Source organism: Eretmochelys imbricata, chromosome 1 (genome assembly GCF_965152235.1).
Source record: "Eretmochelys imbricata isolate rEreImb1 chromosome 1, rEreImb1.hap1, whole genome shotgun sequence".
Classification (NCBI taxonomy): Eukaryota; Metazoa; Chordata; order Testudines; family Cheloniidae; genus Eretmochelys; species Eretmochelys imbricata.
This window is the reverse complement of record NC_135572.1, coordinates 269,283,017-269,310,804: the sequence shown is the minus strand read 5'-3', so window position 1 is coordinate 269,310,804 and position 27,788 is coordinate 269,283,017. Positions and strand designations below refer to the sequence as shown.

Genomic DNA, 27,788 nt, shown 5'->3' with positions numbered 1-27,788 from the left:
GGGAAACAAACCTGCTCTAGCCCCTCTTCAGGGCCTGCCTGCAGCTAGGGTAACCCAGGCAACTAGCAGCCCGAGGACGATTATCAGCCACTTAGGTCCAATCAGGGATCAGGACCTCGGCCTTCACCCAATGGTTTGCCGGCGTGGGTGGGCGCTGCCGGGGGCGGAGAACGATAGCTTTACAAACCAATCAGACGCCAGGGTCGATAAGACCCCGCCCCGTGCCCGGAGCAAGGGGCGTGGTCGCCGCTCCGACGGCAAGATGGCGGCGGCCGGGGCGGGGAAGGTGGCGAAGGCGGCGGGCGTGGCGGTGAAGCCGATCTTCAGCCGGGACCTGGGCGAGGCGAAGCGGCGGGTGCGGGAGCTGTACCGCGCCTGGTACCGGGAGGTGCCCAATGCCGGTGAGGGCGGCGCCCTGCGCAAGGTCGGAGCCGGCGGCGGCTTCGTTGCGGGACCGTGCGGGCTCCTGGGCTTCCGCCGGGGCGCTGCGGGGGAGGCCCCGGCCCCCTTCCCGGTGACAGCGCCTCGGGGGCGCTGCGGGCTTCTCCGCTTTCCTGCCAGGCGGCGGGGCGGGGCTGACCTTGGGGCTCCAGTGCGGGGAGGGGGACTCTGCCCATCTCTCCCCTCCCGCTCTTGGAGACCCCGCGCTGGGCAGGACTCCCCGCGGCTCTGCCCTGGTGTCTGCTTGCCACTGAGCCTTGCAGTGTCTTGGGTGCTGGGCTGGGGCTCACTCAGGCCACCTGGGCTCTGTTGCTAGTGCTGCCAGTGGCCTGCTGTGTGACCTTGGCCATGTCACTCTGCCTCCGTTTCCCCATTTGTAAAACTGGGACAGCGATAGTCCCTTTTCTTTATGTAGCACTTCCCCATTCAAATGGGGATGGGGGTAGGGGTGGCTCTAAAGAGATTATTTATTCTTCAGGCTTTGTCTTCCACTGAATCCTGATGGCTGTGGACACTAAATACTTTGGTTGTGTGGGCTGCCTTCCCCGTTCAGCAGCAGGGAGAGTATCCAATAAGGTGCATGTACCATTGGCACAGGTTACAAAGTGTACTGTTTTTTTTTTAAATCAGGCACTTCTGTCCAATCATGCATCAGGACCCTGGACTTCTTTGACTTAATGTGAATGGCTCGTAGACTTTAAAGTCAGGAGGGACCATCATGATTAGACTCTAATCTGATCTCCAGCATGTTGCAGGCCACAGAACCTCACCCAGCTGGGAAAGAATTTTCTGTACTAATTCTGAACCCTCCCCATCTAGTGTCCCATCACTGGCTGTTGGAGATATTTGCTGCTAGCTGTCACAGATAAACTACATGCTATTGTAGGCAGTCTCATCATACCACTCCCTCCATAAACTTATTGAGCTCTGTCTTGAAACTAGTTAGGTTTTTTTGCCCCCACTTCTCCACTTGGAAGCCTGTTCCAAAACTTCACTGCTCTGATGGCTAAAAACCTTTGCCTAATTTCAAGCCTAAATTTGTTGATGGCCAGTATATATCAATTTGTTCTTGTGTCCACTTTGGCAGTTAACTTCAATACCAAAGAAGGAGAAGAGTTATTTATCCCTCTGATCTATTGATAGAGAGCAGTCATATCTCCCCTCAGCTTTCTTTTAGTTCGGCTAAACAAGCCAAGCTCTTTGAGTCTCCTCTCATAAGGTAGGTTTTCCATTCCTCTGATCATCCTAGTAGCCCTTCTCTGCACCTGTTCCGGTTTGAATTAATCTTTCTTAAACATGGGAGATTAGAACTGCACACAGTATTCCAGATGAGGTTTCACCCCGTGCTTTGTATAATGGTACTAACACTTCCCTGTCTCTACTGGAAATACTCTGCCTGATGCATCCTAGGACTGCATGGACTCTTTTCATGATGGCATGACATTGGTGGCTCATAGTCACCTTGTGAGCGAACAGTACACCCAGGTCGTTCTCCTCCTCTGTCATTTCCAGCTGTTAAATCCCCCGTTTATAGTAAAACTTGTTGTTAGTACCTAAACGCATGACTTTGCACTATTAAATTTCATCCCATTTCTATATTACTCTAATTTTAAAGGTCATCCAGATCTTCTATGGTCCTCCTCCATATTGGCTGTACCTCACAACTTTGTATCATCTGCGAACTTTATTCGCATACTCCCCCTTTTTGTGATAAGGTCATTAATAAAAATCTTAAATAAGATTGGTCCCAAGACCAGTCCCTGAGGAACTCCACTAGTAGCCTCCCTCTAGCCTGACAGGTCACCTTTCAGTATGACCTGTTGTAGTCTTCCCTTTAACCAGTTTCTTATCCACTTTTCAGTTCTCATATTAATCCCCATCTTCTCCAATTTTAATAATTTCTCTACTGTATAAATCGGTAGGGACATCTTGTCTGGTATCCTGTCTCCTTCAGTGAACAATACTGGATATTCAGTAGAAAATCATAAGCCTTACTGTCTGTACCCCTACCATCTCTGGTATGATATGATGTATCCCATCAGCTGGGAACAAGAATTATTGAGACGATATGTAACTGGATCTTCTGCCACTTATTTTGTGATGCCGCAAGTCACCTTGAGATAGATAGATATATATAATTTTTTTTTTCAGTACTTTTTAGCACAGTTTTCAAGGTGCATCCCGTCCCAATGGCTGGAAGGGGCCTAGAGAGGAGGAAAGAAAGACTGCATCAAGACTCATATGTCTTCTCTTTTAACTTTGATCTCTTAGCCAAGTAGTGGGTGAAGCTCATTCAATAAATTCTGCAAAGTAAGAATGTGTATTATAACTGCCTAAGTCTGCAAAACTGGGCTGATCAATTTCTGATTACAATTTTTAATAACTTCTAGCTGAAGAATAATTTCTAGTTGAGAAATAAAAACAAATTTTTCTTTGCAGTGTTCAATACGTACAAAATTGAGACACTCTATGGTGGAAAATTTTAGCACATTGGTGATGACTTCTGTGAATATTCTTTGCTCTTTGTCTAGTACAACTATACCAGTTGGACATCTCGGTGAAACAGGGGCGTGATAAGGTGCGGGAGATGTTCATGAGGCATGCCCATGTCACAGACCCCAGAGTGATTGACATACTGGTTATAAAGGTAAAACAAACAACAAACGTACTTACTTTCTCAAATCCACAAAGTGGTGTGATTAGCATGTATAAATAGTAGTGGGAGAGGGTGGCTCTTTGCTTATCAAAGTTCTGCAGAACAAGCTGAGATATTGGAGTCCATTAAGATCAGAGTAATATAGTTAGGATATGTATTTCAGTCACAGATCCTAGAGAAGAAGAGACCTCCTAGTCCTTATAAAGCAGGTTGGTCTTCATAATAGACTCATAACTAGGGCTGTCAATCAATCGCAGTTAACTCACGCGATTAATTTTTTTAACCAAGATTAATTTTTTTGAGTTAATTGGAATTAATCACACTGTTAAACAATAGAATACCAATTGGTATTACTAGATATTTGTGGATGGTTTTTCTTCATTTTCAAATATATCTATTTCAATTACAACACAGAATACAAAGTGTACAGTGCTCACTTTATATTTTTATTACAAATATTTGCACTGTAAAAATGATAAAATAGTATTTTTCAATGCACCTCATACAAGTACTGTAGTGCAATTGCTTTATTGTGAAAGGGCAAGTTACAAACGAAGGGTTTTTTGTTACATAACTGCACTCAAACAAAACAACGTAAAACTTTAGAGTCTACAGGTCCACTCAGTCCTACTTCTTGTTCAGCCAATTGCCAAGAGAAACAAGGTTGGTTTGTTTTTACAATCACAGGAGATAATGCTGCCCACTTCTTAATTACAATGTCACCTGAAAGTGAGAACAGGCGGTCACATGGTACTGTTGTAGCTGGCATCACAAGATATTTACGTGCCAGATGTGCTAAAGATTCATATGCCTCTTCATGCTTTGGCCATTGTTCCAGAGGACATGCTTCCATGCTGATGATGCTTGTTTTTGTTTTTTGTTTTTTAAAAAGTGTTAATTAAATTAGTATGTCTCCTGCTCTGTTTTACCTGCTTTCTGCCATATATTTCATGTTATAGCAGTCTCAAATAATGACCCAGCATGTATTGTTCATTTTAAGAACACTTTCACTATAAATTTGACAAAATGCAAAGAGGATACCAATGTGAAATTTCTAAAGATAGCTACAGCACTCGACCCAAAATTTAAGAATCTGAAGTGTCTTCCAGAATCTGAGAGGGATGAGGCATGGAGCATGCTTTCAGAAGTCTTACAAGAGTAACACTCTGATGCTGAAACTATAGAACCCATACTACCAAAAAAGAAAATCAACCTTCTGTTGGTGGTTTCTGATTCAGATGATGAAAATGAACATGCGTCGGTCCGCATGGCTTTGGATTGTTATTGAGCAGAACCTGTCATCAGCATGGATGCATGTCCTCTGGAATAGTGGTTGAAGCATGAAGGGACATATGAATCTTTAGTGCATCTGGCATGTAAATACTTGCAGCGCTGGCTACAACAGTGCCATGCAAATGCCTGTTCTCACTTTCAGGTGACATTGTAAACAAGAAGCAGGCAGCATTATCTTCTGCAAATGTAAACAAACTTGTTTGTCTGAGCGATTGGCTGAACAAGGACTTGCGGGCTCTAAAGTTTTACATTGTTTTATTTTTGAATGCAGGTTTTTATTGTACGTAATTCTACATTTGTAAGTTGCACTTTCATGATAAAGAGATTGCACTACAGTACTTGTAGTAGGTGAATTGAAAAATACTATTTCTTTTGTTTTTTTTATAGTGCAAATATTTGTAATAAAAATAAAGTGAGCACTGTACACTTTGTATTCTGTTGTAATTGAAATCAATATATTTGAAAATGTAGAAAACATCCAAAAATATTTAAATGGTATTCTAGTATTGTTTAACAGTGCGATTAATTTTGTTGACACCCCCCTACTCATAACACCAGAGAGGAGGAGTTTAGTTAATAACTTCTCTTGTTCTGCATTTGTAAACAGGAATTGTCCAGCAGATGAAACAGTTGTGTTTAAGGATTCCTGTGTCTGTGCTTATAAAAGGTGATGGAGAATTTGTGACCCCATTTCCCAGACCTTCATCTTACTGTGTCTTTTTCAGTCACAGTTGGAGACAGTAGACATTACAGAAATACTTCTGCTGTAAACAATGGCTTTGGATTTTTAAGTGGGTGGCATAGCTGTGTCAAGATTTCCTAGATAAACTTGCCAGATATGTAATTTGGGCTCTAGACCTGTCTGTCAAAGGGGGAATAAAATTACCAAAACACACAAACACCCCCCTTAGCATTTCAGAACAAGTGGCCAAAGCAAGACTAACTGAACTCTGCAGTAGCATTGCTTTACCAAGAGATTCCTTCAAACTGTGAACTGCATGCTCACCTGTAGTGCTATATAAGTACCAAGACAGACAAACAGTGTTTGTCAAGAGTGTGTATCAGTAACTTTAAAGGGCAAAAAAATTATCCCCAAACCAACCATTATAAACCCAGAAATCCGGAATTAAAGTTGCACTTAAAAGAGCACCAATCGTGTTAAGGTAGGGAAATGCACAGTTTGGGCACCCAAACAATCTTACCTCTGCCCTGTAGCAACACCATGTAGTAACACATTTAAAGGAGGTCAGATGAATGATCATAAGTCTTTCTGGCTTTGGAATTCATGATTGACATTTTAGACCCAGATTTGTTTCATACATTTATACAAATGTTTCATTTTCATGGTGTCAATAGAGAATTTTCACATAAAGCTAAGTAATCTCACTGGTGAATCTGGGTATTGAACAGGGATTCTAAAATAAAGGTGCCTGCAGCCTTGTTACATGTCTGGAAGGGGGTGCTAGGCCAGGGATGGGTTTCTGGCAGAGGAAATGGGGCAAGTCATGATACCTCTATGGAGAAGAGTCTTGGCTTTTCTCTCCTGTGCAGCTTGACACCTGCTGCCAGGCTGTAGAGGCATGGATGTTTGAAAAGTAGGTGGGTAGCTAGGAATGCAGGTCATGAAAGGAGAGAACCAGTGATCTGGGTCACTTGCTCTGGGTGTTTGGGGGTGGGGCAGAGGAAATTAGTGATGTGACGCTGGGGAGGGTAATGTTGAGTATACTTGTTAGGGGGACAGATTTAAAAGACTGTAAGGGTGAGGTTAGTAGACTTTAAAAGGACTGAATAATTGAACTAACCAGTGGAGTTTTGTTAAAAAAACCCCAAACTTCTGAATGCAGAGGTAGAAATAAACCATCTATGCATTCTGTTCTCCTCTGCTTAAGCTACTTAAGATCTCCTAACTGGGAATTGATCTATGAACCCTGGCTTGCTTTTTGTATAAATGCAGGGGAAAATGGAACTACAGGAAACTGCTCGTGTATGGAAGCAGCGGACACACATCATGCGGTTTTTCCATGAGACAGAAACCCCACGACCCAGGGACTTTCTGTCCAAGTTCTATGTGGGCCATGACCCTTGAGACAAACTGACTGAAAAACTAATTCTGTGTTTCACTGTCTTACTGCAAATAAAGCTCTGTATATTGGAGAGCAGTTCTTGAAATTCTTCATAAGGAAAGTATCCATCTCAACACTGTGTATGCTATTTTACTGATACAATGGGTTGTGTGCAGCAAGGATCCTATCTTCTGTTCCTGTCCCCTTCTTAAAGTATTGTGCTTGCTCTGGAATATCATGTAGCATGAGAAAGCAACCAAGTATACAATGAGCTAAAGTAGGTTGGGGAACTTCAATTAGATTCAGTCTTTAGTGAAGTAAGCCTGTCCTTGATGGTGGGCATAGGATATTAAGTACAAACCACCTCAGAAGGAGTTAAACTTTATGGAATTGGCCAGTACTGAAATTCTATAGTAGGGCTGAGGGTTACTGTATTGGAGGCAGCTGTTGATCAGTTGGTATGTCCAAGCATAACTAAAAATGTGCTAACTTTACCTAGCTGATAATTCTGGATATGCTACTTAAGTGAAGTCTAACTTAAAAAAACAAACCCAAACTCTCAGCCTTGGTCTGCTTGCTTTTTTCCCCAGCAACAGTTACTGTACACTTGCCTATGCAATTGACTACAACCTATTAAAGCTGGTGTATCAAACTCTTTGAGAGCTCTGTCAGTAGCTACCATAACTATCTATTACTCTTGAGGGAATTTCTCAAACGCATTCTTTAGTGCCTGAGCTAGTCCACTTGCAGCTGTGAGTGAATGTTGTGGTGGCATAGAATTAATATTTATTCAGCACTCTGAAGCCAAATCTAATGGTAGCAAAACAGCTCCTTTTCTAAGATCTTCATTTATGAATATTCTCCCAAGCATTGATTATGTAGGCTAACCCTTCTCACATGCTTTGGCTGTAGTCCTGTCTACATTCCAACTAAGATCAGGGCAAGAGGAACCCTTTTTGAATACTGGTCTGAGACTTCAAAGACCATTGAAGATTCTAGCATGGTACAGATACTTTGCCACAGATAGCGCTCCGTCATGAGGTAACTAGCTCTATGGTACAGCCAGTCTCTGTTTTGTTGGGGGAAAAGTGAAAAAGCCCCATTGTTGGCTGTGCATCAAGGAAAGATTTTTCAGTAGCATGTAAATTGTTTAAAAAACACTCCAAACAAACTTACCTTCAGCTAAAATTTGAAATTGGCCCTTTCAGTGCTCTTTGTAATACTAGAATTAAAATAGCTTCACAATTACTGTTTTCAGTATATTCTTGATATTAAAGATAGTGGCACCTTCTTATGGGATAGAAGGGGTCTTCTGCCACCAGTAATTTTCCCCTGCCCTTGCAGAGTTGTGGCTCCCCATTTCATGCAGAAGTCTGTCTGCTTGGGGTGGAGGTTGTCTGTCAGTGGTCCTACAAGCCTGGCAAAACACAGTGGGAGGATGTAGAGAAACTTGGGTGTGCAAGCTTCTGCATAGCTTACAGCCCTAGATATGTGAATTGGGGTCACTACACAAAAGCTGGATAACCATCAGGAAAGCACCCACACCTTACCTGGTCACACAAGCACTCTTGCACTGGGGAGCAGCAGAATCTGGATTATGCAACTTTCTCTACCCCCACTTTCCTCACATCACTTATCCCTTCTCTGAATTAATAGCTGCCTTCTCCCTTTGACATTCTCTGCTCAGCCTCACAGGCTGAGGGACAGGTGCTGCTGGGGAAATTAAATATTAAAATTATAAACATTTAACATACAAATCTGCCCTCCTTTAAAAAGAGAATCTTAAAAATAGCCAATGCTGCTGCTACTTTCCCACCACAATAGGCAAGTGCCTGAAGAGAGATGGGTGGTCAGCACTGTTACTAAAAGGTCAAACTCAAGCTGTGGTGGAGCACCTAGGGAAGTGCCTGGCAGAGGCCAAGTCTCTCCCTGTAAACACAATCTACTACCAGCAACTTTCTGTTTAAGTCAGGAATTACTAGCTGAACTGTCTTAGCTAACTTTGGTAGATCAAAGGAAGAGAAACCGGTCTCTTGAGTAGTAAAAACCCTTTATAGGTCATATTGCAAAGGCATTGGTTCCACCAAGTAGAAAATAGTAATCCATTGTAGCTGTTGGAGTGGTATGTTTGTATCTGCTAGGACCTAAGTAGCTGCACTTTGAATCACCTGTAGACTTCCAGGAGTCTTGAGTACAGCACAAAATCAAGCATGCTGAAATACTCTGATCTAGAAGTCAGAAAGCAATAGATGATTAGCTCCAGCTCTGTAAAACAAGGTAACAAACAAGTAACATGATGGGGCCTGTACGCTTATTAAAATGTTACTGTTCAGGGTATCTCACTGTTGACAGACCTGAGAGAATGAATATGGGTACTTGTCCACTACCAGAAGGCAAGTGAAATTAATGTTGTCTTTGTGCCTATTTCAGGATTAAAAGGGAGCAAAGAAATTTAAGATTTCCAGATAAGTGAGGTCTTAACAGAAGCTTTTCAGGAATTAAGAAAAACAGAGGATGTGATACAAGGGGAGATTTCTAGCATCCAGGGATGGCTTCTTGAGAAAGAGAATAAAACTCATTAAACAGAAGAGATGCTTTCCTGCACCCACATAAACTGTGACACCCAACACATTCTGGGATATTTGAAATATAAATAAGCTATTGTCTTGTTAGCCCAACCTGGCAGAAAATACTTCAACCACACACAAGCAGCAAAGGTAAAACCTTCAGTCTCTACATGAGCCAATTTAACTGAAACAGTAAGTACCTTTAAAAAACAAAAAGTCCAGGAAACTAAATTTATAGCATTACAGTTTGCACATAGTCAGAACATGAAACACATTAGGTTTCTGATAGGACTGTTCAGTGCAGATATGGAGTAGTTTCTGGTAAAGTATCTAGCTGACTCTTTCATTGTTTATGAAATGCCGCAATATACATGGTATAGTTGACATTTGGTATTTAAGAGTTTTATTCTCTGTATTAGCTGACTTATTAATTTTAACTCTGCAATCTTAAAGTTGCATTTTAAGGTGAGGTGAAGTTAATAGTACTTAATGCTATAGCAGGTTGCATGGGAGCATTATAGTAACCCTAGGTCCAGTGATTTGCAGTGACTGCCTTTCAAAGCAGGTGAGTCCACCTGCAGTGGCCTTGCATATTCCAACATGAATTATTTTTCTATAGTCAACTGACAGGTTTTAAAGCAATGCAATAGATTTCAGCCTAGTGGGGTCCTTTTATATACTTTCAATAGAGCAAAAGAAGTGACAGAACCTTAGCCAAAAAGAAATAAGAACATAAAGTCTGAAGCATTGATGCTAATTAACAGGAACTTAGCTGACAAGCATGAAAAAAAAAACAACAAACCCTTATATGGTTCAGTCTGCCATTCTTTATTCATAATCTAATCATTTATACTGCCTATGCTCATTACAGAAACCCAAATGTTCTCAGGAGGTGAAAGGTACAGCAGGCAAGGGTTGCTGGACTTACTGTATATACATCCCTTCCCGACTGCCACACAGACATGAAGAAAACATTCATTGGTACAGAGGGAGGTCCAACTGCACCTCCTTTCCTCTTTAAAATGAGGGAGAGGTATGAGGAGACAGTGATGTCAGAACCAGTTCTTTGTTTATGGCTTTCTCCTTTCTGTTCTTCCATTACAACGCTGCAAAGAGGTAAAAAAAAAAAAAAAAAATGTTAGCCAGCACTGTGGAACAGCCCCATGCTATTCTTCAGCTAGACAATACTGGTTCCACTCCATAATTAACAAGAGCAAAGCCCAAAAGCAGAGTCAAGTGAAACAAGCTTCCTGTGCTGATAACTACACACAATTTAAGTTGATTGTGTGGCTGAAAATGGAATGCACCAATTTGACAGTACCTGCGAACTTTTCAGAAGAAAACATGGCCAGGGGACCATTGAAAAGAGGGTTAATAAAAGATATGTATTAACTAAACTGATATGGAAAAATTATAGAATGTTTGTGCTGCTGAACCTCTAAAGGAAACACATGAACTCCACATAAAATATATTACCCCATTTCATCTTATGCCACTTGCCTTGTCCTCATTAAGCAATATTCGATGTAGAGTAGATAGAGAGTTGAAATAATACAAGACTGGGAGCAACCAAAGTTTCATCTTCGTTATTATAAACCATCATCATTTAAATAAATCTTCAGCCTGCAAGATCTGAGTACTCTTAAGACTGCATACAAAGGACCACAACGTGAGAATGCAAGCTTTAGTATGGAATACAAGTCATCCTCTGAATTAACAGGGGATATTTTAAGTAGGCAGAATGTAATAAAATTGGAATTAGCTTAGGACACCTAAGCTACCCCTACTATACTTGCAATGTGCTATGGCAATGGTCCCCAAACTGTGGGGCATGCCCCCCTAGGGGGGCATGGAGGAACATGGGGGGGGGGGGATGCAGCAGGACCTGGGCCAGCCCCCATGGGGATGGGGAGGGAACACTACCCAGCTGCAGCTCTGGCCCTGCTCCCAACCAGAGGAGCGCGGACACATTCCATTACAGGTAAGGGGGGGCGTGAGAGGAAAAGTTTGGGCACCACTGTGCTATGGTAATACAAATAATATGAACAATCAAATTCTGTAGTCACTACACATAGCCAGTTTGTTTTATATCTGACCCAAATGACAAGACTTTGGGCACATTATCAGTTTAGTACTAGCTCAAAAGCAAGTGTCACCTATAGCATTTATGTATTCTTTAGAGTAGGTCTCATTCAAATACTGATAAGGTCAGATCCGGAGCCAGCATATATATAAGATCACAGACAGAGGTAGTACAGCTGCAGGTTTTTATGGGATCAAGCACCCGTACTGAATGTGCAGCAGTTTTCCAAAGCAGTAGCAGTCTGCATCACCCAGTTACATAATCCCCTCCCTCTCCCATGCCAAACAGGTAATACAAGTAATTGAACTGTTAGTGGCACTGATGTCATACCTTTAATCATCATCATCATCATCCTCTGGGACAAAGATATCATGTTCCTCGAGCAAGGCTGCAAAATTCTTACTGATCTGAGTCCCAACGTAGAGGAAAGGGATCACAACGGTAAATACTCGTAGGAGGCCAAAGGGCATCTATACATGTTCAGTCAAAACAAATTAATCTCTATCAGCAAGTTCCATTTTGGATCAACTGATGTGCATTAATCTAATAGACAGAGTAAGGAGGGAACTTTAAACTTCTGAGACCACATCTAGAATATTGTGTTCTGTTTTGAGCATTCAGAAAGATATTAATTACCTAGAGGGAATTCAGAGAAAAGAAACAAAACTGATTAAAGATTAGAATGAAAAAAAAAAAAATTAAGTGTGTAAGGAACGAGAAAAATTCTTCTTGGTGATAAGGAGTAACACGACTAAAACATCTACATTTCCTCTACAATGTAAATATCTTCTATATTAAGATACCCAGCTAGAGCAATTCTGTTCCCAAACACTGACAGCACAGTCTTGTAGCATACGTGACATTCTGTATTTTACCCATATTCCCAAATTGTGCTATTGGACTTTGCAAAGTTGTAGTACCCTTTGGAAACATGTATATAACATGCCTCCAAACCCATTTCCACTGGAAGACTAAACCATATTGTAACAAGGTCCTCCAGCAAGACATATTTTATTGAACAGAAGGGACTTTACTAGGCAGAACAGTCTCCCTAAGGAAATGGTGGTATAAACCCAATCAATAGTCATTTAAAAGTTAGGCAGAACATTGAATACTATTAAACAGAATGGTGAAATCCTCTATGTTCATCAACTGAGCTCTTTGTTACAAAGCAATGTTATTAATTATTCTATAGCCCCATTCATCCTGCAGCATGCTAAAGTGTTTTATGGATTAAATACACAGGGAACACTCGGCCACCACCATAATACACCTGGAAAAAGGCAGTTCTGTTTGTATCAAGGAAGGAAAGTGAAGAAGAACTTCTGCATTATAAACTCTAAGGGAAGTTTTAGGAAGGCTGATTAACTACTTGACCCAGAATTTGACTAGTGGGTTTAAGAATCTTACTCTTGCAAAAAGTGTCATGGGATTTCTTAATAACCAGGAGTGACCAGGGTTTTTATTTTCTGGCCTACCTGAAAAACTGCACCTCAGGTAATACCATGTCCCCAATACCATGCTGGACAGCTGGTTCTGGGTAATAACTCAGAGGAAAGATGGCCACCCCAGTGATCGCCAATACCATCTCCAGCATTACCATAGTATGACTTGTCCCAGGCAAGTACTGATCCCAGGCCCCACCCATCCTGTTCAGTTTATGAGACCTGACAAGACCATAGCCTGAGCCCACAGGACTTAACTCGAATCTGTTATAATGGGATTGACACGGGGCAGTCGGACACTCTGGTTTCCCCCGTCCCACGCAGCCCCCTTGAAAAGGTCGCTGTGTGGAACACACTGGACTCAACAACCCAGCCTGTTCACTAACCCTCAGCCCCACCCCACACCCGGCTGCTGCAGAGCTTCCGTCGTGCCGCATCTTCCAGGCTCGTCTGTGCCTCAGCAAAGTCTTCCGCCCAGGAGGCCTGAAGCCCAGAGCACTGTGACCCCACACGGGGCACCGGTCGCCGGCCCGCGGGCAGGGCCTTCGACCCCCAGGGTCCTGCTGCCGAACGAGCGCCCTTGCTTCCGGGCCGGGTGCCGTGGCGGTTCCATTCCCTCCTCCCCGTCTCACCATAGCGGCAGCTGCCTGGGGAGGCGGCGGCGGCGGGGGGTGTCCAGCTGCCCTGCGGCCGAGCCCTCACCCGGGACAGACCCAGGCGTGGGGGAGGGGAATTCTCATCCTGCCAGCGGGCAGCGCCGGGCCTGTGGCTCCTCCCCGCCCGCCAGGTGACATGCCGCCCCCCTCCCAGCGGTGCCGCCACCTGGGGGCGCTTCCGCATTCCAAGAGCCCCCGCAGAGCCATTCCCAGTGGGCCGGACCCTCACTTTTAATCCCGCCCCTCAAGGAAATGGTTTGTACTCTGATTGGCCAACGCTCCTGTCACTAACCCCAGCCGGCGGCTGACCGCGATCTGCGATTGGTTGCTCCCCCAGCCAGACTACGCCCCTCACCCCTCACTCACTTTTGCCGGCTTGGGTAAAATGGCCCCGCTGCGAGTGACAGTCTCGCTCCGCGCAGGCACGACGGTCACCGCGGAGCCGCTCCGGGCCCCGCCGGGCCCCGCCCGCCCCCGGGAACCGGCCGCTGCCGCCAACAAGCGTCCCGCCAGAGCCGCCATCTTCGTGCCGTCGGCCGCTCTGCCCCGGCCCGCGCTGCTATAGCGACGCGCCCGAGCTGTCCCCGGGGCGCCGCCGCCTCCTCAAATCTCGCGATGACCGGGGAGGGGTGGGGGCGTCGGGGTAAAGCGGCTGGCTCCAGTGCGCATGCGGACGAGAGCGAGGGCAGAGCAGGGGCTGCCGGTTTGTGCTAGGTTAGCCCAGCTCTGGGTGCCCAGGCCTGTCAGTCACCTTCCCCTCCCCCCGCGCCCGCCGCGGGTGTCCGCTCCCTGCCGTCCCCAGCCCGTTAGTCACTCACGCGCTGTCCCCGGGGCTGTGACAGGGGGTGCACCCCTCCCCAGTCCCTTCGGCACAGCCCTGCAGGGTCCTGCTGAGGGCGGCCAGCTGTCCCGTTTTTATAGGGACAGTATCCTGTGTTGGGACTTTTGCTTATCTAGGTGCCTGTTCCCCCCGCAACCCCTATCCCCTTTTTTCACAGTTGCTATCTGGTCACTGTACCTGCTCCTTGACCACTGAACAGGCTCAGAAATACCAACTCTGCTGTGCCCATGGGAACCGTGGACACATCAGCCTGTGTGATTTAACTCCAGGGCAGCACCTTGCTGAATATCACATTACTCAGCTGTAAGGAGAGTAAAAACAGCAATAAGATTATCAAACATTCAAAAGTCAAGTGATAGTCACATATAAACTATATAGCAGAACAGATGTAACATGCTTTCTAGAGACTAAACTTAACTGACAGGTTACTTAAGGGTATGTCTACACTACGAAATTAGGTCGAATTTATAGAAGTCGGTTTTGTAGAAAGCGTTTTTATACAGTTGATTGTGTGCGTCCCCACACAAATGCTCTTAAGTGCATGTAGTCGGCGGAGTGTGTCCACAGTACCGAGGCCACCGTCAACTTCCGGAGCGTTGCACTGTGGGTGGCTATCCCACAGTTCCTGCAGTCTCCGCCGCCCATTTGAATTCTGGGTAGAAATCCCAACGCCTGATAGGGCTAAAACACTGTCACGGGTGGTTCTGGGTACATATTGTCAGGCCCCCGTTCCCTCCCTCCCTCCGTGAAAGCAAGGGCAGACAATCGTTTTGCGCCTTTTTTCTTGAGTTACCTGTGCAGACGCCATACCATGGCAAGCATGGAGCCCGCTCAGCTCACCGTCACCGTATGTCTCCTGGGTGCTGGCAGACGTGGTACTGCATTGCTACACAGCAGCAGTTTATTGCCTTTTGGCAGGAGACAGTGCAGCATGACTGGTAGCCGTCATCAACGTAGTCCTGGGTGCTCTTTTAACCGGGCATCTGGGCAAACACGGGAGTGACTCAGCCAGGTCATTTCCCTTGTTTCATCTCATGGCGACTGAGTCCTACCAGCAGTGCACTGTTTTTTAACCTCCAGCTAGCAGAAGATGATGGCTAGTCGTCATACTGCACCGTCTTCTGCCAAGCACCCAGGAGATGATGATGGCTAGCAGTCATACTGCACAGTCTGCTGCCAGCAAGATGTATAAAGATAGATGAAGTGGCTCAAAACAAGAAATAGACCAGATTGGTTTTGTATTCATTTTCTCGTCCCTCCCTCTGTGAAATCAACGGCCTGCTAAACCCAGTTTTGAGTTCTATCCTTGAGGGGGCCATTCAGTTTCTCGCAAAGCCACCCCCTTTGTTGATTTTAATTCCCTGTAAGCCAACCCTGTAAGCCATGTTGTCAGTCGCCCCTCCCTCCGTCAGGGCAACGGAAGACAATCGTTCTGCGCCTTTTTTCCGTGCAGACGCCATACGACGGCAAGCATGGAGCCCGCTCAGATCACTTTGGCAATTAGGAGCACATTAAACACCACACGCATTATCCAGCAGTATATGCAGCACCAGAACCTGGCAAAGCGATACCGGGCGAGTAGGCGACGTCAGCGCGGTGACGTGAGTGATGAGGACATGGACACAGACTTCTCTCAAAGCATGGGCCCTGGCAATGTGGGCATCATGGTGCTAATGGGGCAGGTTCATGCGGTGGAATGCCGATTCTGGGCTCGGGAAACAAGCACAGACTGGTGGGACCGCATAGTGTTGCAGGTCTGGGACAATTCCCAGTGGTTGCAAAACTTTCGCATGCGTAAGGGCACTTTCATGGAACTTTGTGACTTGCTTTCCCCTGCCCTGAGGCACAAGAATACCAAGATGAGAGCAGCCCTCACAGTTGAGAAGCAAGTGGCAATAGCCCTGTGGAAGCTTGCAATGCCAGACAGCTACCGGTCAGTCGGGAGTCAATTTGGAGTGGGCAAATCTACTGTGGGGGCTGCTATGATGCAAGTAGCCAATGCAATCAAAGATCTGCTGATATCAAGGGTAGTGACCCTGGGAAATGTGCAGGTCATAGTGGATGGCTTTGCTGCAGTTGGGATCCCCTAACTGTGGTGGGGCCATAGACGGAACCCATATCCCTATCTTGGCACTGGAGCACCAAGCCGGCGAGTACATAAACTGTAAGGGGTACTTTTCAATAGTGCTGCAAGCACTGGTGGATCACAAGGGACATTTCACCAACATCAACGTGGGATGGCTGGGAAAGGTACATGATGCTCGCATCTTCAGAAACTCTGGTCTGTTTCAAAAGCTGCAAGAAGGGACTTTATTCCCAGACCAGAAAATAACTGTTGGGGATGTTGAAATGCCTATAGTTATCCTTGGGGACCCAGCCTACCCCTTAATGCCATGGCTCATGAAGCCGTACACAGGCAGCCTGGACAGTAGTCAGGAGCTGTTCAACTACAGGCTGAGCAAGTGTAGAATGGTGGTAGAATGTGCATTTGGACGTTTAAAAGCACGCTGGTGCAGTTTACTGACTCGGTTAGACCTCAGCGAAACCAATATTCCCACTGTTATTACTGCTTTCTGTGCGCTCCACAATATCTGTGAGAGTAAGGGGGAGATGTTTATGCCGGGGTGGGAGGTTGAAGCAAATCGCCTGGCTGCTGGTTTCGCACAGCCAGACACCAGGGCGGTTAGAAGAGCACAGGAGGGCGCGGTGCGCATCAGAGAAGCTTTGAAAACCAGTTTCATGACTGGACAGGCTACGGTGTGAAAGTTCTGTTTGTTTCTCCTTGATGAAACCCCCCCCACCCCTTGGTTCACTCTACTTCCCTGTAAGCTAACCACCCTCCCCTCCTCCCTTTGATCACCGCTTGCAGAGGCAATAAAGTCATTGTTGCTTCACATTCATGCATTCATCACACAAATAGGGGGATAACTACCAAGGTAGCCCTGGAGGGGTGGTGGAGGAGAGAAGCACCAGGAGAGGTGGTGAAGGAGGGAAGGACAAGGCCACACAGCACTTTAAAAGTTTAAAACTTATTGAATGCCAGCCTTCTGTTGCTTGGGCAATCCTCTGGGGTGGAGTGGCCGGGTGGCCAGAGGCCCCCCCACCATGTTCTTGGGCGTCTGGGTGAGGAGGCTATCGAACTTGGGGAGGAGGGCAGTTGGTTACACAAGGACTGTAGCGGTGGTCTGTGCTCCTGCTGCCTTTCCTGCAGCTCAACCATACGCTGGAGCATATTGGTTTGATCCTCCAGCAGCCTCAGCATTGAATCCTGCCTTCTCTCATCACGCTGCCGCCACCTTTCAGCTTCAGCCCTCTCTTCAGCCCGCCACTTACTCTCTTCAGCCCGCCACCTCTCCTCCCGGTCACTTTGTGCTTTCCTGCACTCTGACATTGTCTGCCTCCACGCATTCGTCTGTGCTCTGTCAGTGTGGGAGGACAGCATGAGCTCAGAGAACATTTCATCATGAGTGCGTTTTTTTCGCCTTCTAATCTTCTCTAGCCTCTGGGAAGGAAAAGATCCTGTGATCCTTGAAACACATGCAGCTGGCGGAGAAAAAAAAAAAAAGAGACAGTGGTATTTAAAAAGACACATTTTGTAGAACAATGGCTACACTCTTTCACAGTAAACCTTGCTGTTAACATTACATACACAGCACATGTGCTTTCATTCCAAGGTCGCATTTTGCCTCCCCCCACCACGTGGCTAGCCCCTCCCCCCTCCGCGTGGCTAACAGCAGGGACATTTCTGTTCAGCCGTAGGCAAACAGCCCAGCAGGAACGGGCACCTCTGAATGTCCCCTTAAGAAAAGCACCCTATTTCAACCAGGTGACCATGAATGATATCACTCTCCTGAGGATAACACAGAGAGATAAAGAACGGCTGTTGTTTGAACGCCAGCAAACATACACTGCAATGCTTTGTTCTACAATGATTCCCGAGTACGTGCTACTGGCCTGGAGTGGTAAAGTGTCCTACCATGGTGGACGCAATAAGGCTGCCCTCCCCAGAAACCTTTTGCAAAGGCTTTGGGAGTACATCCAGGAGAGCCGCAAATGCCAGGGCAAATTAATCCTTTCACATGCTTGCTTTTAAACCATGTATAGTATTTTAAAAGGTACACTCACCAGAGGTCCCTTCTTCGCCTGGTGGGTCTGGGAGGCAGCCTTGGGTGGGTTCAGGGGGTACTGGCTCCAGGTCCAGAGTGAGAAACAGTTCCTGGCTGTCGGGAAAACCGGTTTCTCCGCTTGCTTTCTGTGAGCTATCTACAACTTCTTCATCATCATCTTCCTCGTCCCAAAAACCTGCTTCTGTGTTGCCTCCATCTCCATTGAAGGAGTCAAACAACACGGCTGGGGTAGTGGTGGCTGAACCCCCTAAAATGGCATGCAGCTCATCATAGAAGCGGCATGTTTGGGGCTCTGACCCGGAGCGGCCGTTTGCCTCTCTGGTTTTCTGATAGGCTTGCCTCAGCTCCTTAAGTTTCACACGGCATTGCTTCAGGTCCCTCTTATGGCCTCTGTCCTTCATGCCCTGGGAGATTTTGACAAATGTTTTGGCATTTCGAAAACTGGAACGGAGTTCTGATAGCACGGATTCCTCTCCCCATACAGCGATCAGATCCCATACCTCCCGTTCGGTCCATGCTGGAGCTCTTTTGTGATTCTGGGACTCCATCATGGTCACCTCTGCTGATGAGCTCTGGCCAGCATGGCAAGCTGGAGGTGACCATGCAAACCGGAAATTTAAATTCAAAAGTTTGCGGGCCTTTTCCTGTCTACCTGGCCAGTGCATCTGAGTTGAGAGTGCTGTCCAGAGCGGTCACAATAGAGCACTCTGGGATAGCTCCCGGAGGCCAATACCATCTAATTGCGTCCACAGTACCCCAAATTCGACCTAGCAAGGCCGATTTAAGCGCTAATCCACTTGTCAGGGGTGGAGTAAGGAAATCGATTTTAAGAGCCCTTTAAGTCGAAAAAAAGGGCTTCATCGTGTGGACGGGTGCAGGTTTACATCGATTTAACGCTGCTAAATTCGACCTAAACTCCTAGTGTAGACCAGGGCTCAAGAAGTTTCTCTCACCCCTCAAAGTCCTCTGCAGCATTTGAGCCAAGGTTGGCTGAGGTCCCATTTTCATGAATGTTAAATGCACTGTCTGTTTATCTCCTAGGTGCAGGATATAGGGTGTGTCGTCTTTGCCTTCTACTTATATCCCCAAAGTGCACACTCTACTCAGATGGGATAACCACTCATGGCTTAATTTTCCTGGTTACTGCTGCTGACTTCACATTTATCTGTTGATTTCATATGTGAATGGAACAGGAGTACTTGTGGCACCTTAGAGACTAACAAATTTTTGCGGATACAGACTAACACGGCTGCTATTCTGAAACATATGTAAATGGGCATCCATTGTGTTTGCTTACAATGCTTAACTAACATCCAGACTGAGAGACAGGTGAATAATCATCTCTCGTCTGACAGAAAGCCTATTTCTCCACCTCTGCTGTGATATAGAATCTACAAACATATTTTGAATACCTAAACATATATTTGCAATGCTAGTAATGACCAGTGTGACCCCAGCTTTAATTTAAAACTTCACACAACATTCTTTGGTGAACCAGAATGCACATACCAGTGTCTGGATATTCCTGTAACCCAGTTGGCATTAAGGGGTTCTTGACTCACAGCGGGCTCTGCAAGGACCCCACCCTCCCAGTGGAATCACTGTCACATCTCCTTAGCCACACTCCTGAAGAGGCAGTCTCTGACACAGTAGAATGGACTTTCAGTGTTTCTCAAATGTGGCCACCAGGGGCTTTTCTTGCGGCTACAGCCTCTTGGGTGGCTTGGGGTGGGGGGAAGCAGTGGCCCCTCTCTGGGGACACACAAGCTGGAGGAGCAGGCAACCAGTGAGTTTCCCACCTTCCCAGGGTTGCGGTGGGGTTGGGCTTCAGCCCTGGGGTTGTACATAGCAGGCTCCAGCCAGAGGGCTTTGGGCTTCATTCCTTGAGCTCACCACCCCTCCCATCACATCTGGCCCCTGCTGCCTCCCCTAGTGCCCCATTGCCCCTGGCTCCCACTGCCTCCTTACCCACCTCCCCATCCAGGGCTCAATTTGTCCCCGGGATTGCCAGGGCTGAGTAAATCTGCTGTGAAAAGTGATATTTGTGTGTTTGCTAATATCACTTTTCACAGCAGACTTAGTACCTAGCAAGTCTAAAAAAAAAAAAAAAAAAAAGCAACCAAAAATACAAAAGAAACAATAAGAAAAAAGACAAGAACATGCAAAGCACCTTATTTGTATTTCTATTCCGCTTAGGTCCAGTAAAGAATAAAGACAACTGTTTATTATTGAGTCTACAAAAAAAAATCCTACATAAATAAATTACAATGATTTGGACATGTATATGTGCATATTCATTTGTGTTTCCTAAAGTATTTTAGGAAACACCGTCAGAGCGGCCACCAGCAAGAGTTAGTGGCCGCACTCTGAGGCCATCAAAAATTTTGTTGTGAGAACCCCTGGACTAGATCCTTTAATGAACAGAAAAAGCCTAACCAGACAGACTGTTCCTCATTGGCTGTGGCACTCTCGTCAGATTACATAGGCTAAAAGGGGGTCAGAGTTTGGATGGAAGACCTTTAAATGAAAACCTGTGTACAGCAGAAGACCTGAAGCACCACAGGGCACACTTTTCCGAGTCAGTATTGTATTAGTGCTCGAATACCGTGCTGCTGTCTTTGAGATAAAACCAAGGCCCTTATTGCTTGGCTGTTATATCGAGAAAGCATTTTTGTTAGAGTAGAGAGTATTGAGGATCTGTCTAGGACATTAGGGCTAACAAGAATAATTGGTTTCAGAGTAGCTGCCGTGTTAGTCTGTATCCGCAAAAAGAAAAGGAGTACTTGTAACACCTTAAAGACTAACAAATTTATTTGAGGATAAGGTTTTGTGAGCTACAGTTCACTTCATCTTCTACACTTTCCACAGTATGCATCTGATGAAGTGAGCTGTAGCTCACGAAAGCTTATGCTCAAATAAATCGGTTAGTCTCTAAGGTGCCACAAGTACTTCTTTTCTTTTAGCTCACTTCATCGGATGCAATTCTAATAATTGCATTCTTTTGACCTAAAATTCCCATGTAGTTTCTTTTATGTCAGATTTTTATTGATGTCTTGATCTGTTTGGATCTGTACACTGCAGTGTAATGTTAAATAGCTGGTACATTCCACATCAGTGGCAGATGAAGTAATGCTGGCATATAGTATAAGGAGCCCATGCTTCCAAGACACTGAGTGTCCTCACTAGGGCTCTGTAATTCCATCCCTCAGCTCATTTATTTCCCCCCACAGCCTGGTTACTATACAAAGAAAAACACAGCTTTACACAACTCCAGTCAAAAGGTGCACCAATGTTTGGAATGGAGCATGTAATTAAGCAAAGGAAAACAGAAGCTGAATATCTGCAAAAAAAAGTTATGAGTGACTAGAGCTGTTAGGCTGTGGTAGCCCTGATGTTGGGGGTCATTTAAAACTGTCTCTCTGATTCAATCGATCTCAATACACAGTCCGAATTCAAAACCTGTTTATTTACCATTACTAGCTTAAAATACAAATGTTAACAATTAAATGCACAATAATATACTGTTTTTATATAAAATAAAGGCCATGCAAAACTGCCTTCTTAAAAAAATACAATATCTACTTAAAGTACTTAAACACTTCAAGGTAACTAGGGAGAAACATACTGCAAGTTGTTTTTAGTGTTCTTTGTTAAATTGTACAGATTTTACAAGTGAATTTGGTGCTGGCGAAAGATGCTAGATTAGCAGCGCTGGAGACTCATCTCCACTTAATCCACAGACCAAATACACCATAGGTGCAAGCTTCCGACCATCACCTCCTGTTACTCGTCTGGAGATGCCACCTGTATGGGTGAGCAGGCAGGTCAATCTCCATGGCTATTTGAACCTTTGGCCTCTCTACTAAAACATCACAAAAAACACGTCAATTGGCTGGGAACAAGTATGCCACTGGGAAATAGTCTGCAACCCTAAATTCACATGAGTCCACCAGATGACGTATTTTGGTTACTATCAGCCCTGTCTCAATTTGAACCAAGTGGTAAACATCATAGTGGTTGGATTTTTTTTTAACAACAAAGTGTAGGTAAATAAAGCTATAAAGCAAACAGGTCTGGAGATGAAAACCCTTCCTCAGAAGAGTACAATGACTTCAATTATTACTTTGGCAGGATCAGACCCAATCTTTGGCAGAGCTCGTGAAAAACATACCAGAACCACCAGCCTCCTTCTATTACTGAAATGGTATCAAGCATTTTCTTCCCATATATGACAGAAAGAACTTTTCATATTGTACCAAAGATTTATTGCAAAAGACAGCACCTTGAATAACTTCAGAGGGACAGCTATCAAACTTTAAAATATTCAATCCTCTTTTGCTAGAAATTCTGTTCTGTTCAGAGATTTTCACTGTTTAAGAATAATGAAAAGGGGCGGGGGGGGGGTAAAAGAATAAGCAGCCCTAACCTAAATGACTGGGAGAAAAAAAAAGTTTGGCTAAAAGCTATGTCTCAAATTTTTGCAGGGGAGACTGTGCTGGCAGCCAGTGACATGTCTCCCTTGCCCTGTAATGATCTGTGCCTGAAGATGCAAAGGCAGAATGGTCCATTAACCAACTCAACTGCAATATCAGGGAACAGAAGTCCTCACCTTCTGCCTAGGGAGCAGTTCAAGGGCACAGCCAGCAGGACTGATAAGCAGGTTTGATATTCTATCCAATAGAAGGCAGTGGTGCACACACACACTAGCTAACTGATCCCCCGCCTAAAGGAGCTCTTGCCTTTGCTCAGCCACCAAAGAAAACTAACTACACATGAGCAGATCTTTGCACAGACCCAAATATGATTTTTTTTTTAAAGACACCAGGTGCCAATACCTAATATGAAACTGAGGTGGGAAAGGGATGAGGAAAACCCTAAATCAGTGCATCTAAAGTCATGCTGCACCCCATAACCAAATGAAGTCTCAAAAACATTTGTAGGGGAAGCACAAATATCACTCAATGTTTTAGTTTCTGATCATTAATAAACAAAATTATCCCAAACACAGACACTGGTATCCTGCCCCTGGTTCACAGGACTTAGGGATATAAAGACCAAAAAAATCATTAGAAAAACACTGGATGCTTGAAGAGAACACTGTGGGTCACACTCCAAAAATAACTATTTAACACACACACTAGCTATGAAGCCAGATAGCGTGAAAACTATGTAATGGGATAGGCAAAATAAAAATATTAAAATAAAGCTTTTAGGAGTATTAGTAACACTACTTAGTCTTATTAAAATGAGAAGAATCTTAAAAATAAAACTGACAAATCAATTATACTATTCCAATTTCAGCTCCAACAGCAAAACAGGCTGGATTACTTATTTTCTCTTTCAGTCATTTTCACTTCATGGTTCTCAGGCACCAGCAAAGTGCTGGTGTCTCTGGGTTTCCAACAGTGACAGGGAAGGCTTAACCTTCCAAATACAGCTGGTTTTTATTGACTTTAAAAAGTCTCAAAAATATTTCTCTCCACATTAACTTTTATAAACACTTTCTGCATCCCCAACCCCAGCCAAAAAACCCCAGGACAAAACAGAACTTGGAGCCTGCACTAGTTGGCAGCGTCCCCTTTAACTCATGAATGCAGTAGATATGATACAGGTAAAGGGGTGGGGATTTCAGCCAAAGAACGCTATAAAGAAACCGAAATGCAGCAGTGAATAAGAGATACACAGATTATGTTGTTCACAGATCAAAGTTGCGCCATTTGAGATTTACAACAGGGTGCTAGGCACCCAAAGCATTGGAAGTTGGGGGCGTGACTCCCTTTGTGCTTTTGGAAGCTTCTCCTGCACATTGTGAAGAACAAGGCTGAATGCTTCAACCAGCCAAGAAGTGCCCCAGTAGCCTATTAGTGCACAAGCCAGAGACGCTCATTGCTCTCACGGTATGGTTCATTAATGGTACATGTAATTAAAAACATTGTTAAAAACATTCTTTGGCTGGTAGCAGGGGTCTGCACAACATGTTCTGCTCTGAAACAAAGTTCTTAGTAAGAGGATAAAAGGAAGGAGTAGGAAAATTATAAATACTCTCTCTACATATTTGCCACCAGCTTTTTACACAGTCCCTGGACTATTTGTCCATGTATCTTTATCCCCGCCGAAGCCCAACTACCTTTTTAACAGCAATTTGTGGCCTAGCAGCCTCTCTCTCAACTCATTTTCATTTATAGACGCTATGGACTTGATTCACAACAGCGTCAGTGACACACTGGTGAGTCTCTCTTAACCCCAAATGCCTCTCTTCATGCCCTTCCCCCTCTGCCCCATCCCTACAGAGTGCACGATTATCTTTGTCCCTCCTCCACTGATTTTCTCCTCCCCTTCTGCGTTGTATGTTTGTGTTCCAGTGATGAGGCCCCACTTTTGGGAGTTGGGGCTCAGCTACAGTATCATCAGAAAGACCCAGCCAAAATTTGGGTCTGGACAATTAGTGTCCTCAGCCATACCCTAAGAACTGTGACCATGTACCACATACAACACTTTGCACAATCAACACACTGTACTGAGGTTAACAACAGAAGCCTTTGGGAGGTAAAGAAGTATTATTATCCCCATTTTACAGAAGGGGAGTCTGAGGTTAATTGACTTGGCCAGGGTGCCACAGCACATCAGTGCTAGAGCAAGATTAGAATTTGGGAGTTCTGGTCTCCTGACCTTTGGTTCAGTCCAGAATTTGCTGCCTCTCTGGGAGTCTTGCTTCCAAGCTCACATTCAGAGAGGGGAAAATATGAGTTTGTGGGGGTCTCTGCAAGTCTGTCTGATGGGTTTAGCAGGGTTTGGTTTGGGTTTTTTTGTGAAAGGTGGTGCGCACCCAAGTATCACCATGCCCCTACCTCACACTGCATCCTCTTACCCACCATAAATACTACAGCACCTAAAATACACTTGTAGATATGCTAATTCTATAATATGCAACGAGATGGGCAGTGACAGATCCCTGGACTCCTCACCTCTGTCAAGAATTTACTAGGGGAGGAACGGTTGGTACCACAGACTTGTGTAAATAATTATTGGTTATTGAGTCACACCTGCCCTCATGCTTGATACAACCATATGATCCAGAATCCTTTGGTGGCCTTTTATGTTTCTTCTCTTTAGCCAACCCATACTATAATTCATTACTGGATATATTGTGTAAGAATCTGATCCTAGTTTTGAAGGCTGGGGAGTCCTATATCCATAAATCTGAGCCCATTCAAATCAGATAGACTGAGACTAAGGCAAAGCACCATCAGGTATTGATTAAGGTGAAATATGGCCCATGGACCAGCCAAAACAATGCAGCCCCAAATCTGCTTGAGTCCAGGCCAGTGAGAGGTGTGAGAGCTACACACCTTCAGGTGCTCTTCAGAGCAAAGGGCCCAGTTCAGCCACTCTGTTCAATCCAGTCTTAATTCACTATTGATTACTCTGGGGCTCAGAAGGAATGTGAGTGTGACATAAGAAGCCATTTTCTAAAAGTTACCAGGCAATAGATGCTCCTTACCTCTAACCTAAGCAAACATTCAGTTGCGGACGATAAATCAGAACAGATTACTCAAAGAAGGCGTAACAATAAAACACACCACTCCATCCAGTCCAGATTGGTAGGGAATAAAAACAGCCACCTGAACGGAAGCAGAGTGATGCCCATTTTGTGTATGCAAGTCTGGTCACACACACCCCACTCCACAATCTCCATCCCAGATTCAAAATCTACAGTTCCTGACACTTTACAGCCCTACTGCAATATTCCACAGGGGAACATACACTGTCTGAGGGCTCAAAGGTGAAAACGAGGTCTTGGGAAGACTGGTGTCTCTCCTAGATCCCAACCTCACTCACCCACCCAACATGCAATGATTCCAGAAAGGAAGGAGAGAAAACATTGTCACTTATTTGGCTATTCTCCTGGATGGGAGAGAGGTCACCAAGTACAGCAACGATAATGTCGAAATGGGCTTGGTGTCACTCCATGCCTTGCCTTCCCCAGTTCACAGTTCCCCACTCCTCTGGCTCTCCAGCCACTCCCTCCTTATCTCCGCAATCTCCTGACCATACCAGTTGTGTAGCTTGGAGAAACAGGCTGTCTCCGGAGACATGGGGCTTTCCTGCCCAGTCAAAGAGAGGCCAGTGACGAGTGCTCCACATCCACTGCCAGCTGCCAAGCGCCGGCGAGGAGGCAGAGGCGGGGGTTTGGAACACCCCCCATCGTGGTCAGCACAGGAGGCCCCTGCAGGGATGTAACCACTGCCCCATGTGGAGTAACCGTTCTCCAAGACGGGAGGCTGCTCCTGGACGAGCGCCATAGCAGGATTGGACAAATGCCTTTTTCTGCCAGATGATGACTTCCTTGGAGATTTGTAGCAGGCAGCCAAGCTCTTACGGGCATCCTCCAGTTGCTTTTCCAGCTCTCTCACCACCAAACGCATGTAATCAAAGCTGGCTCGCGAAAGCGCCTTCACCCATCCCTCCATGGCGGCCTGGCAGTCAGCCACCAGCACGTAGGCCTTGGCACCAGCGTCATCGAAGCGGATGGCAAAGGCAAACTCCTCGGCAGCCTCGCACAGTTCCACGGTGCAGCCCTCCAGCACAACAAGCCCCAGGGGGTCCCGGCTCTCACGATCTTCAAAATAGAACAGCAGGTTGCCCTTGAGGATGAACCAGCGACGGTGGTAGGAGGTGGCGTGGTGGTGGTGGTGGTGCCGCTCGACACGCTTGTGGAGGAAGCCAGCATGATCTGCCGGAGAGTCACATGTGGCATAATGCGCCACGCTTCGCTCGTTCAGCTTCATTGTCCTGGCAGGACAAAGACAGAGGAAGGGAGTCAGTTCAGTGCAGGGAACTACTGGTTCGAATTATACCCGATAGGTCACGTGCACTTCGAGTCTAGGCTGAGGCACACGAACAAAGTCCACAACTGCAGAGTTCCCAAAGATATTAAGTTTATTACACTCGAGCGTGGTGCCCCACTGCTAGTCAGAAGGGGACCCCGAATGCAGGTTATACAAAGATTATATACCTTTTAGCAAAGCATGTTGCCCTTGTGCATCGGTAACCTTAGTCAATAGACAAACCCTTTCCTTATCTACCACCTATCCCTTCTAGGTACATTCCCCTTGCTAAACTATTACAGCCCTAACGCAATGCATCATTAACTTTTCTTATCAGGATGGGAGGCCCACATCAAAAGGCCAGGGGGCAGAGAGTTAGGAACAGACAAAGAACAGAAACCGGGAGTCAAGACAGGCTGGAGACAAGGGGGGGTTTTCACAGGAATGCAATATCTAAGGAACACTGCTCCTGGTGCATGATGTGCTTGCTTTTAGACAATGGTGGCCCCCAGACCAAAATGGAGTCACATATGCTAACTTGTCCTTAACAGTCCCCCCTTTTCTTTTGTACGTCGGTAAGCTATATCGGGGCTGAGTAACCGCGATGCAGGGTTAGCAGTTGCCGACAGCACATACTACAACACTGTAGGCATACAAAAAAATAACACAAAAGCAATAACAGCCAAAAGGATTAAAAACAAAATAAACCGTCCCCAAGCCCCCACATCCGGTAGCCATGAGGTGAGCCAGTTCCAGACCTCCTGGAATCCAGCGCTGGTATTGTCGAG

At 45.5% G+C, this 27,788-nt stretch overlaps 3 protein-coding genes across 11 annotated transcripts in view; 1 reads left to right on the top strand and 2 right to left on the bottom strand.

Moving 5' to 3' along the window:
- Window positions 1–232: 232 nt before the first annotated feature.
- On the top strand, window positions 233–6,544 carry NDUFA6 (NADH:ubiquinone oxidoreductase subunit A6). The gene is made up of 3 exons (XM_077830981.1): window positions 233–401; window positions 2,973–3,088; window positions 6,345–6,544. The coding sequence occupies exons 1-3, from the start codon at window positions 263–265 to the stop codon at window positions 6,474–6,476; spliced, it is 387 nt and encodes a 128-aa protein (XP_077687107.1). The 5' UTR covers window positions 233–262; the 3' UTR covers window positions 6,477–6,544.
- A 3,288-nt stretch (window positions 6,545–9,832) lies between these two features.
- Window positions 9,833–13,941, bottom strand: SMDT1 (single-pass membrane protein with aspartate rich tail 1). The gene is made up of 3 exons (XM_077831045.1): window positions 13,571–13,941; window positions 11,434–11,573; window positions 9,833–10,126 (listed from the first exon to the last, which is right to left on the bottom strand). Exons 1-2 carry the CDS (start codon window positions 13,724–13,726, stop codon window positions 11,436–11,438), a joined length of 294 nt encoding a protein of 97 aa, XP_077687171.1. The 5' UTR covers window positions 13,727–13,941; the 3' UTR covers window positions 9,833–10,126; window positions 11,434–11,435.
- Window positions 11,568–27,788, bottom strand: part of PHETA2 (PH domain containing endocytic trafficking adaptor 2) — a 38,509-nt gene continuing 22,288 nt past the window's right edge. For 6 of the 9 annotated variants that reach the window (XR_013347641.1, XR_013347642.1, XR_013347639.1 and 3 more), the window contains 4 exons: window positions 18,171–18,576; window positions 16,978–17,588; window positions 14,223–14,346; window positions 11,568–11,739 (listed from right to left, as the gene is read on the bottom strand). Coding sequence is in view for 3 of the 9 variants with exons in the window: in XM_077831016.1 (XP_077687142.1) it covers window positions 17,068–17,588; window positions 18,171–18,573 (924 nt within the window). In the remaining 6 variants the exon portion in view is untranslated. Of the gene's footprint in view, window positions 11,740–14,222; window positions 14,347–16,875; window positions 17,589–18,170; window positions 18,577–20,379; window positions 26,966–27,788 lie in introns of those variants that run through there. The other 3 variants (XM_077831023.1, XM_077831032.1, XM_077831016.1) reach the window with 2 other exon arrangements.

Coding starts and splice junctions, on each gene's coding strand:
- NDUFA6 (XM_077830981.1), top strand. CDS start 263: ATGGCGGCGGCCGGGGCGGGGAAGGTGGCGAAGGCGGCGGGCGTGGCG. Junction 402..2,972: donor CCGGGAGGTGCCCAATGCCG/GTGAGGGCGGCG, acceptor CTCTTTGTCTAG/TACAACTATACCAGTTGGAC. Junction 3,089..6,344: donor TTGACATACTGGTTATAAAG/GTAAAACAAACA, acceptor GTATAAATGCAG/GGGAAAATGGAACTACAGGA.
- SMDT1 (XM_077831045.1), bottom strand. CDS start 13,726: ATGGCGGCTCTGGCGGGACGCTTGTTGGCGGCAGCGGCCGGTTCCCGG. Junction 11,574..13,570: donor TTTTACCCAAGCCGGCAAAA/GTGAGTGAGGGG, acceptor GAACATGTATAG/ATGCCCTTTGGCCTCCTACG.